Raw genomic sequence first — 16,821 nt, 5'->3', positions numbered from 1 at the left:
CTTAATGGGTTTCTGATCAAATGTTGATTAGATTTCTCATGATGCACATTAACATTTCTATACATTTTCTTGATGCATTTTTGATGAGTTTCATAAGAAAGTTGGCCACCGTGTTTCTGGTTGGTACCTAATGTGTGCATTTCTTGTGTGTTGTTCATGAGTGCTGACCAAAGAGCGCCTGATGGCTTTCACTTTTGGATAAAAAGTAAAAGCTAAAACGTAGCGAAGCACGTCAACTACATTAAAAAAAGTTAAAAAAATAAAATAAAACTAAGCGAAAAAAAAAACTGCATCTCCGTGCGATTCAAACTCGGTACCTCTTACTCCGTAGATTTCTACGCTAACCACTCGGCCACTCGGGGAACTGGTAGCGTTGGTAACGTATTTGCTTCTTATGTCTGGACTGCATTCATAAGATTGGGACTTAATGTTTCGAAGCATGTTTCGAAGTGTACAGGCCATTACGGCTGCTCTAACAATTACAACTTCTTGACCATTAGAACTTGCATCTAATGTTCTGGATGCATATATGCGCACTATTTTGCCCACTGGAGTCATATGAACCTGTCGAGTCTGGCATCGCTGGCAAATTTATCAGCGCTGGCTCTTCGGTGGTTGCTACCTTCGGCGTAATTTTCGCTGAACACGGAGCTGTAGCACAAACCTTAAAGGAAAAAAAGTGAGACCAAGCTTCAATACCGGCAAGCGCAGCAGCGACTGGTAAATCTTATTTGTATCTAAACATTTCGGGAAGCGATGCGATGACTGAGAGCTCGGCTAATCTATACGCAGAGCAAGAAGGCGCTCGAGAGCTTAAGAAACACGCAAAATATCATGCATTACAAGCTCTGTATGTCTTTTTTTTCTCTCATGGGCCCATCGCTCGGTAAACTATTCTTTTCCTTGTCTCCTTTTGAGTGATTACTTTGTAAACATAGCATATGTGAAAGGAAATTCAACGCACATTACTGCCAAATGATCAATTTATTGCTTAGTTTTGAGTTCAATCATTTCAGGCCACCTTTCCTGTCTGGTAGTAATGTAAGGGCATGTAGTATTCATTAAACTCTTTTAAAAATATGTTGTTCGTCATTAATTATGTATACGTCCTCCAAAATCATCAAGCAGTAATAGTAACGCACATGTAGTGATGGTTAATAATAATTTATTTCTATACTGAACTGCTCAGATTGCACTGTGTTTCAAGTTGAAACACACCGTGTCCTCACAATGAGTGGTCGCAATGACCGAGAAAATACACATCATACTTTCCGTTGACTTTTCACATTCTGTGCTTACATATTAGCAGTTCACAAAAAAAAACTTTGATTTCCAAAACAAGAAAAAGTAATGTGAAATGTCAGCTGAAAATCTGGTTTAAGGTTGTTGCTAAAACACAGAAGGATTGAATGTCTGTTGAGTTCCTTTGTACTCATTAAGAAAACAATAAGACCAAACCAGAAACTCAAAACCCATTTTCGTAAAGGGCAACTCCCATCGGTGCGGAATGATTCCGATTATATCGCATTGCCCTTCCAGACAGCAAAATCCTTCGGACCAATATTGGAGTGAGTTGGCAAAGAGACGGTCCTATATAGGGGCGGACATTTAGTATTGGGTCTGTTGTTAGTGCTTTTGATGTGAGTGAAGCGGTATGAAAATTTTTCTAGTGCGCTACCGTTCAGGACCCCAGACGCCGATTTTGTCTATGCAGTCCTAAGGCCTGCCATTGTAACCCTCAAACCGAAAGAGAGAAAAATAAAAGACGGTGCCTTCACATATTTGGCCAAATCGCCTAAATGTTTGAGTGTTCCTTCCAGTACTAATCAACGCTTGCATCATGATGTTTTTTTTTATATAAATATCAACCTGAGATCATCTTGTAAGAGATCGGCTCTCGCCTAATTTCAATCTCGTTCAATAGATAAAAAAGTTGAGGAAACGTATAGTCAAGTTTTTTAATGCCTCATCTAATAAACGACCAATGCACAGACGCTGAGCCATGATAGGCGTCGAGGCAAAGATTTACGATAAATTCTCATCAGAGTCGAAGCTCTACATTGGGCGGCATCTTCTCTGCAAAAGGTGCGAAATGAAGCAGCTGATGTAGATTATGACGTTCCGGCCGCGCAGCCACTAAGGCTGCACCGCGAGGGCGCTATAAAATGCGGCCATTAAGCGGTTGTATTCAGCAGCGGTATCCCGGCTGTAAGCGATGCCCCGGCAGCGCTATTCATAGCGCCAGACAGCGGTTAACCCCTATGAACCCGCCGCACAATGGGGACGAGCTGCCGCGCACTTTCTCGGCCGCTCTTTTGAGGTCGGCCGCTCTTGACGAGGAAGGGCGCCACGATTTGCTGTCGAGTTCTAAAACGTCCATTTATTTTCAGAGGCTCTTTATAGCCACGTACCTTCCATGAGATCATTGGGATGTCATGAAGGTATTTTTGACGCCTGTTTCACACTGCTTGACATGAAGGAGGCCTTCGACTAGGTTTTGAAAATTTATTCACCACCCTTCAAGTAGTTTGCCATGCCAGCGACCATGAACAGTTGTTAGGTCAACAATAGCTAACCGAATATTCACCTGACGCGGAACGAGTTTTATTGATCACCGTCGAAGTATACCTTGACCATATCTCCATAGATGCATCTGAAGAAATGAAGCCCTTTCAAAGGATCAGTAGCATCGCTGTCACTCACTGCAAGAACTCGGATTTTTTCCACCTGAAAATTGTCCATGGTGCATACTTGCCCGGTTTCAACACGTTGTGAGCCAGCAGTGTGTTGTCAAGAAAACATCTTGCCAGCCATGCAGTAATGGGATTTTCGCTTGGGACTACGAAGGCTTCATGGGCACTTTCTAATCTTTGTCTCCTCAGTCACGGTTAATGGGGGTGAAGCGTGAGGTCAAGATATTCAGGCTTCACCTTTTTGACAGGTTGAGACGCTTTCCATATATAGTCCTATATAAGCACTACAATCGCTCTCCGGTGACCCGACGCCTCAGCGAATCCCGCCCCAAGGTGCTGGTATGCAGAGTAAACAAACGGGGTAGCCTGAAGAGTTTACGGGATATATGCTTCATACGTCATCCTTGCAGCTGACGTCCACAGAGTCTGTAAGTCGGCGCATTATGGGCACATTTTGTTATGTAGCTGTGTTTTTAAATCAATCTACCTTGACATCATCGCGCTCTGTCACAGTCGGTGTGTTTGACGCGGTATAAGAACTGGTGACTGCTGTGAACCCCAACCTTAATAATGAGGCCATAATTGAAGTGTGGTTCGCAAAGTCCAAGATATTTAAAGCAACTAAGCAACAACATTTTGAACCATCAGGCTGCATTCACATGAACATTTGGCGATATCAAATTTCAGTACGATACGTAGAAGATGATCAAACCATCTTTCATCCAAATATTTGTTTTTCATAAGCAGTCCCACCTCATATTTGTAGCCATTTTATTCCAAGAAATTACGACACTGCGCCAGCTTTCACGTCATGGTCGGCACACGGGGATGGACACAGTCAGAGCTGCGAACGGCTCGCTTGGGCATCAAGGCTTCGTGCCTTGATCGATGTGGGACAACATTTCTTCTTTCGGGGTGGAAATTGCGTGTTCCACTGGGAGCTTCTCCTGGTCGTTCCAAATGAAGCCGTCTTAAATGCGGCTTTTGCCAAAGACACTAGCTATTTTCAGTGCAGTTTCCGACACCACCACTGATAGTTCGTCGACTGACAAGTCAGGACAGCTTAGTATAGTGTTACTCAAAGAGCAACGGTGAGCATTTGTTAAAATAGTGTTTTCTCTGGCGCCTCAAAAGTGGCAGAAACTGCGTAGACAGTGCAGCGCGCCGATGCACGGGCGAAGAAAAAAAGACACGGGTTCCAACTGCGGAAACAGATTGTGCACTGAAAATTCCATCGTGCTGACTGTGGGATTACGTCTAGTTTCTCCTAATCTTCTAAGGCGGGATTAATTTGGTTCATATTTAATACCGTTTAAGAACTTTCCTGTAAAATTCGATATTAATTTTTTTTTGCATTGTCATTGTGGTGTGCTGCTGTGTACAGCTAGCCTCTTGATTGGCGTCTAGGTATGCCATCATGTACCCAGGCTCCACGCATACAGAGCAACGGTAAAAAAGAATGCGACAGGTAGAACAGAGAAACTGAAAACAGCCCGAATGGTTAAGGCATGATGATAAACGTCTTTTGAGTGCGGATGTGAACGAAGTGTGGGTAAAGCACTAAGGAAGTGCGGCAAGAGGAAAAATTCGAGGAGTGAAGGCATCAGTAGAGAATTGCTCTGTAAAAAGAAGGCGGCAAGCGAGCAGCCGGTCTTCTTTTATGAATTTTAGACATTCTCCGGAAAAGAGAGTAATGCTAACTGCTAGCACATCCGTAGACATTCTCTCAACTAGATTGTAGATTTTCGCAATCATCTTGTAAAATATATCCCATTAATTTTGTTTCTTATTGTGAGCGCAGGGCAAATTCACAAGCGAGACATTGCTACGCATCGAAAGCCATTTGAATGATCACAAAAATATTTTTCCCAGTTGCCTCAGATTTAATACCGAAGCCCACTAGCTTTTTTTTGTGTCTTTCAGAACGCAACGAAATCAGTGGTCTACTTGACAGATTTGACTTACACGTCGTCATGATTTCGGAAACATGGTCCTGTGACAGTTCCGAAGCCCTACGTGTACCTGGCTACACTTCCTTTTCGTTAAACCGCAGCCAGGGCTGTGGTGTCATGCTTTACGAATACTTTAGACTGCGAGCTAATTGACTCTTTCTCAAACATTACGGCACATTTTGAAATACTGACCTTAAAAAATAATCAGTGCATCATATCTGTTGTATATAGACCACCGGTAGGAAAACTACCTGAATTCGTTTTGTTTCTCGACTGTTATTTTTAGTGGATAAATGTGAACAATTACCGCTTAGTGCTAGGAGGCGATTTCAATATGGATCTTCCAAGTGCCACTCCGCAACGAACTGAGCTTTACGAGCTCCTAGAGGCGCTTTAATGAACGTAATTAACCAAGCTACGTGCACCCAACTCAATACATCGACACTGATAGATCTTTATTTTTTAATAATATTATTTATTCATTCCTCAAAGGTTTCTGGTGAGACAATACATGAGGGAGTGGGCGTTACAGGGCAAATAAGTACAACAAAAATCAAAATGACATGTTTTCTTTGAGCCGCTTGAATATTTTGGGGTCGATGAATGGGGGGAGGGGGTAGCGACTTCGGTGGGCAGGCCATTCCAATCCTGTGCAGTGCGCAGAAATAATGACTGCTGAAAAGTAGTGTGCGTCTGAGAAGGATACACTGCGTTAATGTGGCTGGAGCGGGAGATTGGGTGGGCTCTTTTTATGTACGGGTTATCAAAGAATGGAAAAATTGATGGAAAAGGTTAGGACGCGAAATTCTGCGCTGTGAGGCTTGAGAGGTTAAGTTTAATTGTGTTTTTAGTGCGGAGATACTCGAATAATAGAAATATTTGACAAAATGAATTGTGTTGCTCTGTTCTGAACTGATTCGAGGGCATTTGTAAGGCTATTTTGGTATGGTACAAAACTAGCATTAGCATACTCTTTTAGGACGCACAAACCTTTGGAATGCAAGTTGTTTTATTGGGGGAGAAGCGATGGAAAGGTTACGTCGTATATAACCTAGAGTGCGATTATCAGGATTTATTATCTGGTTAGCATGATGTATCCAGGTTAGGTTACATGAAATATGTACACCGAGGTATTTCACTGATTCAGTTTTTGCAGTCTGGATGTTGTTGATGCCGGGAGAAATGTAGTTACGACGCCGGTGAATGGGCAACTTTTAGAGACATTTAAAGATTTCTGTATGCGAGAAAGACACCGAGAGAGAACTTGTTATTGCTCGGTACACGACGTTAAAAACTAATTCATGATAGAATGAGCAGCTTCAAACACCATTACACCATACCAATTCAGATTTACAAAGAATCGCTAGACAGAAAGCGCGCTAGTCCTCCAAAAAGAATTATTTTGGAAGCTTATGAGCGCGAAAAATATAGGCTTGCGATATTAGTTGATTTTTCAAAGACGCTTGGTCGCATTAACCACACAACTCTTACTGAAAATATTATGGTTTCCGCAATAGCTTCTTGGTTCTTTTAAAAAGCTACTTGCATAATCGCCGTCAACAGGCCAAAATTAATGATTTTAAATCAGAGCTGAAAACGGTCCGGTGCAGTGTTCCGCAAGAAAGCATTCTGGGACCCTTACTATTTAACATATACATTAACGACATAGTAACATGGACACATCTGACTTGAGAATTTACGCTGATGACACTAGTTTGCTTTTCCCCGGCCCACCCTTACCTGATCTCCAAATCAAAGCTAACAAGGTGCTCTATTTGATAAACAACTGGAGTATTTCAAATTCATTGATTTTAAACATATCCACGACCAAAGCCATGCTATTTCGCCCGCGTGACGAGATCGAAAATTCAAATATCAGCCTTTTTATTGGTTCCTCTATCATAGACATAACACCCTAGGTCGTAAGCCTAGGTATTATTTTCCATGAGAATATGTATTTGAATCCGAATATCAGCGATATTCGTGCAAAGCTCGCTCGCACAGTTGGCTTGATGTCGCGGCTACGGTTTCTTTTGCTCTAGGATATCAACCTGTTACACTGATTTATTGTTCTTTCCCACTTTGAGCTACTGTTTCCTGATTTGGGGCATTACCACGCAAAGCGATATTAACGTTCTTTCTAAGTTACAGGAAAAAAAGTAATAGTAATCATTACAAATGCTAAATTTGACGCCCATGCAAAACCAGTCGTTGATCAACTAAAGACACTACCTGTTGCCGCATAATTCCAGTCCACAGCACCATTCCGGCATAGCGAAAAATGACACAGCCTCGTTTACACTACGACAAAAGTATACAACACACGTAGCTCTGACCTCGCATCCGAACAAACCACCAACAACTCAGGGTATGCCTTCTTATTGTGACAGCAGATTGTGAAGATTACCGATGTTTTCTTTTTTTTCTCTTTTCCCATTCCCGCTAATTTTTCTCGTCAAGCCTCCAGAAGGCTTTTTGCCTACAGCTTTGTGTACTACTTACTACGAGCGCAGGAAAAGCTTGGTCAACAAAGCAAAAAACGACAAAGGTGAGGACGGGACAAGCGCGTCCTGTGCCGTTTTTTTGCACTTTGCATTGTTGACGATGACCCAAAACGCCCAAACATTTTCCCGTCCTTAGGAAAACCTTTACAAGTAACCATCCCGTTAACATGTAAACAAAGACATTTTAAGATATGTGTACATGCCCTAGAATGTCGAACTTGGCACCCGGTCGTGCTGGACGGCCACTCGCAAACTGGCCGCAATTTGTCTTGCATTTCGGTACTGCGTTTGATGAGCAGTCGCTGAGGAGCTGGTAACCATTTCCAATGCAGCAAGGCTTCGCGACTAGTTGCCGAGAATATTCCAACGAGAAATCCCTCTAAGCTAATCCGCAAAGGCCATCGGGTGACCTGAGCAAAGGGCGGCAGAGTAAAGCACCACCGGCCAATGACACCTTATACCGAAATCCAGTGGTTCTTTTTACTTGTAATGGATACCATTTTTCATTGAGGCGATTAACAAATGCGCAGAGTGCGGCAACAAAATGCAAGAATGTCTATAGTAAAAAAAATGGGCGTTTCCTTTTAACCATCCGTCGCGCCGAATAGCATCGGCACCCTTAGTTTGGCAGCTTCCCGGTGTAAAGCTCCACTCCTTATCCAGTGTTTCTGCAAGAGCTCAGTAAATATTGCCGGTGGTCAGAATGAAGCTCTAAAAACTTCCCTATTGCAAATAACAGCCCGGAAACTCTGTGAATATAAACTTGCGATATTTATTTTTCGATTATGTTTATAATCGGGTAGAACCCAACTGTCATCCGTCGTTAGCCTGCCGAGGATCCTGGGCTAGTATCTTCAGGAAACACGCTTTCATGGCTGTGAGAAAATTTTGACACAACATGTTCTTCTATTGTGCAGCGGTTAGTGCACAAAATTGAAAAAAATATATATAAATACAACATCAGGCGATGATGATCCTTGTGGAGGGGAGCAAAATAGCATTTACGCTAACGTAACATTTTCCGAAAGTTCATGATGTTACCATCAAACGCAAAAAAATATGCAAGTTAAGGAACGAAGTTACTGCGAGCAGCCAAAATGCTTTTTCGCGTTGCAGTGGAGAATTTGTAACCTCAGCCCGAGGTAGGATATTTGGATCTCCTGTCGTGCACTGGCTAAGCCACCTGTCCGCACATCCCTTTTGTAATCTCCAAGCGGCTAGCAAAACGCACACAAGAGAAACAGAAATTTCGCATCGGCCGTCCATTTGCAATCTTCGGAATGGGGACAAGGCCGTCGGTTGGATAAGCGCTTCTGGAGCGCTGGTGATCGGGGTGCGCAGACATGTTGGTGATTGGCCGACCGCCGTGTGCACCACGTGCAAGGGGGCATCCACGGGGTCCAAGGAATGACCTTCTCGCGGCCTCTAAGGGTCACAAGCCAGCCACGAAGTGGGCTCCATCGCAGAAGAAGCCGTGTGCCTCGGTCACGAACTGAAACGCACGAACGCGTGGTTACATCCTCGGCGCCTTGGGATTTGGGACAAGTGTTTGTGCACGTAATTCCAACTGGGAGCATGTGATTGTACATTTCACGGGCTACTGGACTTGATGGGCTGCCCAACATGTTCTGACGCTGCGTCATTGTAAAACATTCAGCTGCTCAACGGAGTCATGCAGACTTGACCCTGCGATCCCTCCGCTCACTCTCTACTGACATTTGTTGGCAGGGAAATCCTGGAAACCCAGTCACCGCTCCGTGGGTGCGGAATGAAACCTCGTTCTGTGAACGGGCAAGAGATGATTTTTACAAGTTGCATTCAGCGATGCGACACTTTTTTAAATATTTGGGGTATGGCTGGCTACTCAGAGTGCCAATGTAGGAAGCTTGTACAGAGGACATGTCGCCAGGATACGCAAGTCAAAATGTAACATATGCAAGGGAATCCGCGCAAAAGACGACACAGCAAACGTAAACGATGATAAGAGACCTCAGTCGCCCTGTGTTGTTCCTTATGCCATTAATCTTTGCCGAAGATCATAACCAGCAAGCACACAAGAATGACGACTGGGCTATTTTGCTGACACTTACGTTTCAGATCTCTGCACTTGAGTGTCGAATGTGTATGGCCTTCCTCGAAGCGGGGTTTCATATGAGCATTTTTCAAAAGATCCTTTCTAATTTTCGCTGCGCATAGATGACCACAAATGCGTTGTAAGAAGAGGATCCTCCTCCTCAGTAGGCACAAACAAATCCACTCATGATCGTTCTGTCAAGGGTGCTTTTATCAGAGTCTCTTAGAACATGGACTATGCCAAAGGGGGGGGATTGTTCAACGCTCTTACTCCCATAAATTCACCTGTCTATTCTAAGCTACTGTCTACGTGCCATCTTCGCTTCAGTATCAAACCTAGTTAGCAACCTTGGCCAGTCTTGCAGCGGAAGCGTTATCTCGATAAACTCGATCTAGCTTGGTAGCACTGGCCGGTCTATGCGAAGCTGGCCACGGGACAGCGCCTAGACGGACACCGTCAAGACATGAAGAAAAAAAAAAACAGCTGGCACATATTTTACCTTTAACGGCCCTCGAGAAGAACGCTCTCAACATTCAAAACCTCACATAGCCTCCGACGGGAATCGAACCCGTCGGGATCCTATAGGGCTCGTTCCTGCAGCTTGATTGTAATGCTTCGGCCAACTTAAGCTGCACACATCACACGTCAGCGGAGGTAAGTCAGAACAAAGCTAGCAAAACAATGGAGAATCAAGATAAACCACTTAAAAGCCCGGCGAAACGCACTAGCACGTTCGTGATTCGACCTAAACCGCGCGATCATATTTTTGTTTTAGATTTCTGTTTCTTTTCTTACTTTTTAGTGTGCTATACACGTTGGATTCTTTAGTTGGGGATTTCCATCTTCAAACCTTTTGACTCGGCCTTCGAAGATTTCCTACTCTGCCTGTAGACTAGGCCTCGTAACAGAGTACGTCAAGTCACGGCCCTTGCGAAGCTTAGAGACCGGCCAAACAGCCCGGTTCCCGTGAGGTGCCATGATTCCGGCAAAGTTGGTTCGACGTAGTGGCCGTTAGCTAAGCTATAGCACCACAAAACAGTGCAGCGCATAACAATAGCTGCAATGCAGGGAGTGACCTGGAATTCTCTGGAAAATCTCGAGGCCTCAAAGGGCGCGAGATGTGTAGTGGCCGTTATGGGCACACCAGTTTTTCAAGAGTATGCATTCAATGGGCACATTCAACTTCTGTTCCCATAAATTTCAGCATACATTTTGCGATGGGGAATCGAACAGACTATATAATTGCATGTCATTAATTCTAAGTGAGCTGACCTTCATTTCCCTAAACACCAAGCGACATAAAAATACGTACGCTGCCGCGTCAGCTCTTATACCGTTTAGAAAGATCGCGCGCGTGGGTGTAGAAAGGCGTCTCCGCTCACTCTTTGTACGTTTTCCATTGATCAAAAACGCCGTAACAAAAGCACTGAGCGTCCCATTGTCAAAGCGGCACTTTCGCTTGGCGGAAGACGCACTTTGTGACGGCGGCGGGAGCATTCGTTGCGACCGCCTCCTTTGTTCGCGAACACAACCCTTGACCCGGCGGCAAACAGAATATGAAAGGCGCTTTCCGCGTTCTCGCGTGGCACAATGAAGCGACAGCCGACCATTCACCGAACGAGGGCCGAGACGAAGATCCCGGCGTCGCCTTTGGCCAAGCAACCTCACCTAGTGCATCAAGGGAGCACTTCTGCCCGGACGGTCTTCTTGGACAACGCGTCACTGCGATGGAAACGGTTGCACATACGCATTCCGCGATTCGCAGGCACCATATTTTTGTGCCCCAAATGATACTCGAGATGTTGATCAGCACAATCGTGCATTTTCATTTCTTATGCGAAACAGTTTGTGTCCACGATGGCCCCGTTTGAAATCACTGTGACGAAATTTAGCTGCTTCGATTTCAGTTATTTCAAACATTTAAAATTATGGGGCATTATAGAACGAACGTTTCTTCTTTTATTATTGTTGAGAGACTTTAACACATGCGAAATTTACTCCTGTGCCTCAAATCCAAATGAATCAATATTCGAGCAGCATTGACCTGTAAGACAACAATGAGAGCTCATGATTACAGGACTCAGTGCACAAAAACGAAGCCCAGCAACGTTTTGAGTCAGCGCTTCGTCCTGTTATCCATTTCGTTGTTGCGCTTGGTTTTTGTGCAAGCATGAACCAACAACAAATATTGCTCAATAGGAGCTGATGGGATCTCGTAGGAGCTTCCATTCAGTCTTGTAAGCAAGGCTTATATAACCGACTAATATTTTCCATCGACAACTCTCCAGCAACACATGACGGGCACGTGTTGTGATGGCTAAATCCCGGAATCACTGGCTGATTATTGCGATGCAAAATTGGTTCCAGTATGTGACAGAATTCTCCGATGCACGAATAAAAGGGCAAAATTAGCTGACGAGCATGGGAAACTGGAGCAGTGTTCCAAAATGCCATACTAATGAAAAACTCAAGATCCCAAAGTGACAAATACTCCGCTAAAATAGGACGAAATAGCGATAAATATCCCATTCAGCTTTGAAGGTATTATATGCACGCAGAAGCACTTTCTGACGGGCTATTTGGTACATGATCTTCATTTTTATAGCGCTGAAGAAACACCACAGGAAGAAGGACACAAAAGGACAGCAGCGCAAGGAAATATTTACAGCGCACATGTCAAAAGAGGTCGTTCTGAGTAATGACCTTGCACTACCGAAGTTTGAACTACCATATAAGGTGCATGTGCTACAGCTGGAGAATTGCAGCTACACCACGTTTTTTTTGGCAGCGTATGCTGCGCGCTGCAGAAGGCGTAAGCTGATTCCAGGCGGCCAGAGTCGCATATTGTCAGATTTTAAAAACAATTTTTCGCCGTCCAGAACAGAGAATAGAAGAGGAGACATCTCGGAGTCAGGGACCCCGCGAGTTTGACCGAAAGGGAACTAACGCTATTCTCAACGAGAACTCGCATTTGTTTTAGACGTGCATTTTAATGTGAAGGCCCCGTTTAGAAGGGGCCCTCCATTACGGCACCTCTTTCTTCTTTCTCTCCCATCCCTTACGGCACGGCTCACACGTCCACCGAGGAGTGACATATATTGCACTTTTCCTTTCCTGTCAACCAATATACATTTTCTCGATCAAATGCGTTTTGCTCAACAAATCAGAAAAATATTTTAGCTTTATTCGTTTTCGATTGGGCTTCAAGAGCGGACCCCCCCCCCCCCCCCCGTAGTGCTTCACTTTCCACTTGTCGCGACAGCGGTGCGACATTGTGGACGATGTGCTATTGTGTTATTCTGCTAAACAGTAAATTAGTAATGCTAGCTAGTAGTGCGAAGTGGTAGGAATTAAGTTTGATTTTGTTTATGAGGTTTCCCTCCACTGGAGGGCTCCGAAAATTTCGACAACCTGGAGTTCTTTAATGGGCACTGACACTGCACAGCACACGGGTGCCTTGCTTCTTCCCTCCAACGAAAAGCGGCCGCCAAGGCCCGAATTCAATCTCGCATTCTTGGGCACACTAGTCGAACGCCATAAACACTGCGCCACCCCGGCGGGGTGCATGCGAATTAGTGGTCATAATATGAGCCCAAGCTTTGTTGATATGTAATGCCTCAGGTAGCAACTGGTGCCGAATGTTTCGTCTCAATCGCTGTCTCATTAGCGCGGAAGGTGGGACACCCCGAACTGTTTTGAAAGCCAAACAGTGCAAAGGACCAAGACAGCAGCATTTTTTTATCCATAGTATGAGCACTGACTTACAAGTTATTCGTTGAAAGCAGCACAATTTACGGACCAAGTGAACAACGTGGATTCAAAGCATGAAATCTCATGTTGCCCTACGCACAATCTTGTTTCTTTTTACTTCCACAATTCCACGTGTTAAGCGGTAATCTAGAGTGAGGCTTATCTTTTTTATTTATTTTTTTACGACCTGCGTCGGCAACCCTATGCCAACCAGTCTGGGAATTTCGTTGTCACTTAATGCCACTGCATGCAAATGAGGTGTTAGCAAGATGCGAGCAAGGAATGCAGAGCGAACAACAAAAATATTTACCAGCAATGCATTGAAGTAGGATGGACAGTTGGGCGAGTTGGTACAATTGCATAGTGGGTGGAACAGCGCGAAAAAAACGAAACACTCAAGAAGAGCTCGTCTGTTGTGCGTCTCTTCTTGAGTGTTTCGTTTTTTCGCGCTGTTCCACCGACTAAGCAACGCATTAAATGCTTGTTTTTCATATATTTTTTAAAGGCTATGTCCCCTGAAGATTTCTCCAGCTGCCCGTAGTTAATTTGAGATGGGAAACTGAAATAAATGTCTCATGAATATTTCTGCGCTCTGTGAGAGTACCGAGGAAGCATCAAAATTGTTAAGGCGGCAGTTCCGTCTGGTGCTTTTACTTAAGAAAAGGATTACACTCTGTAACGGAGGCATTTTGAACGGCGATTACTTCACACTTGAATTGTATCTGAGTGTAAAGCGCATGCATAGATCAACGTGGCTGCCCGCTCAAACCCGCTTGACTCTGTGGAATCACTTGCTTCTTTGTTACTACTCCTAATGACCCTTCAAGAAGGCTGACATCATTAAAAAAACGAATGAACACTGTGGGGCGAGAGACTGGCCTCCTCGAATGCCTGCAGGTTGACGCACGGGATCTCGGCCGGCTACCAAGCTCAGTCGTGCGCGTGCCGGCCGCATTGTTGTCTCTGTACGGCTTCCCACCGCCGTGACCGGGAAGAAGACACCTTCGCGCTTGCCCGGGGCTTCCCGCTCTTTCCTGCTTCCTGCCCTTTATCTTTTCCTCGCGCGAACCTTCCTCCGTCAAACTGAAGGCGCACATTCTCGGTGGCGAGCCAACAACGGCTGCGTAGCCATTTGCAACTAACGTCCAAGTACAACAATTTATAGCAGAACGTAGAGGCGTATACATATGAGACTCCATTGCATTGAAACGAACTGCAAAGATTGCCAGGCATCTCTGCGGCACTCACCTGGTCATTCGTTCGAAATTACTATTTCGTTAACCACATTTAGTGCATGGTCAGAATGCTTGTTTTATGTACCGTTGGCTCGATCAGCTGTGAGATTTAACTGCCTGGTGAGCACATCGGGACGAAACACCTGTTGTTCAGCAAAAGGAATAAACTTGAACAAAAGGAAGAACAGAGCGCTCTTCCAGAACCTTTTGCGCAAGTTTATTCCTTTTTCTAATATGAACCAACAGAAGAAAACTTATTCAAGCAGTCGCAGGCGCGATCGATGCATTATTTTAGACTCCCGGGTTGCGATGGAGTGTGCGCAACGATCGGTGTGCAAAGCCTTGCGCACACTCAAGCCCAAAAAGCTTAAAGACAAATTCTCCAACTTTCGACAGCACTTCTGACGAGTGTGCACTCGCTCGCCCGGATATGTGTAGAATGCGACCACTTGCTTCGCAACCATCGAGGACTAAGCTTGGAAACGCTCGTCTTGCTTAAGCGGCAGTTGCTTCTTTGTTTTAAGTCAGTACAACATTCATCTGGCTTACGAGTTTCACGGCGCCAAAAGAAATTTGCTCGCTAACGCAGGAAGGAGGAGGATGGAGCTTTTAATACCGATACTTACAACAAGGTCCTAACACCTTAATGGCTTCGCATTCTCATTTCCTTTCTCGTCCTCCGTTGTGCCTTTCAATGCGTTCCTTCCACCCGCAAAAAGAGTTGTTGCACCAAGTAGTGGGACCGTTTTTCAATGCACGCGTTTAGGGAACCAAGTACGAAAACCTCAGTTTCCGCCGTTTAGAATGTAATAAGAGCTGCGCGAATGTGTAGTGTAGGCACAAAGCCAAACTTTGCAGTAAAAAGCGATATCTTGCACCTGCCAAATTGGGACTTGTGCACTGGATTATTTCCCAGTTTTGATAGCCAGCAATGACGTCGGAAGCAGCGTGTGACTGACGGCGAAATAGAAACTGCCCTGCAGCGTACTGCTATTTCCCTTGGTGTGTCAAACAGCTGACATCTCAAGTGAAAATGTTAACCGCCCGAGTTTAATTCAAGGTGCCGCACTGGTGGCTTGCTAAATACATGCTAAATCTAAATACGCGCGAAGGGCCTAAATTAATGCTTTCTCGCTGGTCGTAAGAAATAAAACGGGCCTTTGATTTCTGCTTTTATGCCAATGAAAAGGAGAAAACTGATTCAAGATGCGGCAGCTAATTGCGCCAGCAAAATGCAGTTGATAAAATTCAAAGGTATTCGCGTGATTAACCAGACTATTCTTCTGGAAAGCAATGGCCGCGCGGACCCGTTTCGATGGAGGTAAAATGCTAGTGATGTCCTGCATGGGGTGCTTCCGGCACTTCGTAGTCCCTCATGACCAAAGCTGCTTCTCGGGCGTTAAATCGTGGTTACAAAAATAAACATTCGCTCTTATGTCGAGCTTCCTACGAATCACTCGCTAGAACTACACTAGGTTCGCAATTATTGTCCGAGAAACAAAATTTTCAAATAAAGCATGTGCATCAGCGGTCGCCGTAAGCAGGAAACGAGGCCTGCTGCGCTGTCGGTTCACCGGCCAACAAGAATTAATCCTCGAGGCGCCTGAAATGCCTATCCGGCCCACTAGACAGATTTGTATGCTTGTCATAAATTAATGCCTGTGAGCGATTTTTCGTGTTCCAAAATCCTCCCCCTGTTAACCGTGGCAGAGCAATATAAAGTCCACCAACTTACGACTAAGAGAACTAGCGCGAGGAACAAAAAGGAAATCGGCATGCCGCTTCCGGTGTGGGAAACATGGTAGCACTGAGAAAGGTGACCATTGGCGAGCAGCCGCGGCTGCCTCGCCGATAGCCTCCTCCCGCGTCACTCACCATGCTTGAGAAGAGGCTCCTCCTGCGGGGCGAGCTATGGGTGCATTGTGTGTCTAGGAGCGGCGCCGCCGTTCCACGTGCGTATCCCAGGGTGTGCGCGGTCGGAATGCGCGCTCCGGAGCCAACTGTCGCTTTAATACCTCCGCCGGGGCCAAAGGTGACAGCCCTCACCTGAGTGAGGATGCGCGGTTGAGAAGCGGCCGATCTGGGTCAGACAATATGGGACGCACGAAAGTGAGCGCGGGAGAGGGGGCGCCCCTTTCCAGGGAGCGTTTCTGAGAGGCCGGACTGTCCCTGGCTTTTGTCGCCGCTTCTCGGGACGGAATTCGGCATGCACGGCGAGCATTGTGCGTACCTTTCTGTCCACAATGGCACCTTCGATCCCGGCAATTAGCCGGCCCCGCGTGAACCGCTTGTCGACGACACTGCAGACGTCGTTTGCTTGGGGCCTTCTCGGAATGTCTCTGCAGCCGTCAGCAGACCCCACGTGTGCACTGGGCAGTCCCGACATCGAAGGAGGTTGTTCGGCAAAATGGTGGGGCAAAAAGCTCCTTAAGAAAAAAAACAGACAAAAAACAACAACGAAATTACGCTAACCACATAAATGATGGAAAGCTCTAAAAAACAAATGGCTCGAGAAGATTTTTATCCCAGGCATTAGCCTAAAATAAATAGCTAGAAAGACTCTGAAATTATGAAATGAGCAAACGAATGATGGGTGTACATCAAAGGCCAATG

At 45.3% G+C, this 16,821-nt stretch overlaps 1 protein-coding gene across 1 annotated transcript in view; it reads right to left on the bottom strand.

Annotated features, from left to right (window-relative positions):
* The window catches only part of LOC146210340 (uncharacterized), a 54,807-nt gene extending 38,213 nt beyond the window's left edge, over nucleotides 1-16,594 (bottom strand). Inside the window, exons 1-2 of the mRNA XM_084582312.1 lie at nucleotides 16,439-16,594; nucleotides 16,084-16,254 (exon numbers count right to left, since the gene is read on the bottom strand). Coding sequence (XP_084438438.1) covers nucleotides 16,084-16,254; nucleotides 16,439-16,594 — 327 coding nt within the window. The remainder of the gene's footprint in view (nucleotides 1-16,083; nucleotides 16,255-16,438) is intronic.
* Nucleotides 16,595-16,821: the final 227 nt, after the last annotated feature.

Source organism: Amblyomma maculatum, chromosome 1 (assembly GCF_055883805.1).
Source record: "Amblyomma maculatum isolate TAMU_Amacu chromosome 1, ASM5588380v1, whole genome shotgun sequence".
NCBI classification, from domain to species: Eukaryota; Metazoa; Arthropoda; class Arachnida; order Ixodida; family Ixodidae; genus Amblyomma; species Amblyomma maculatum.
The sequence above is the reverse complement of the archived record's forward strand: the minus strand, read 5'-3'. Positions and strand labels throughout refer to the sequence as shown.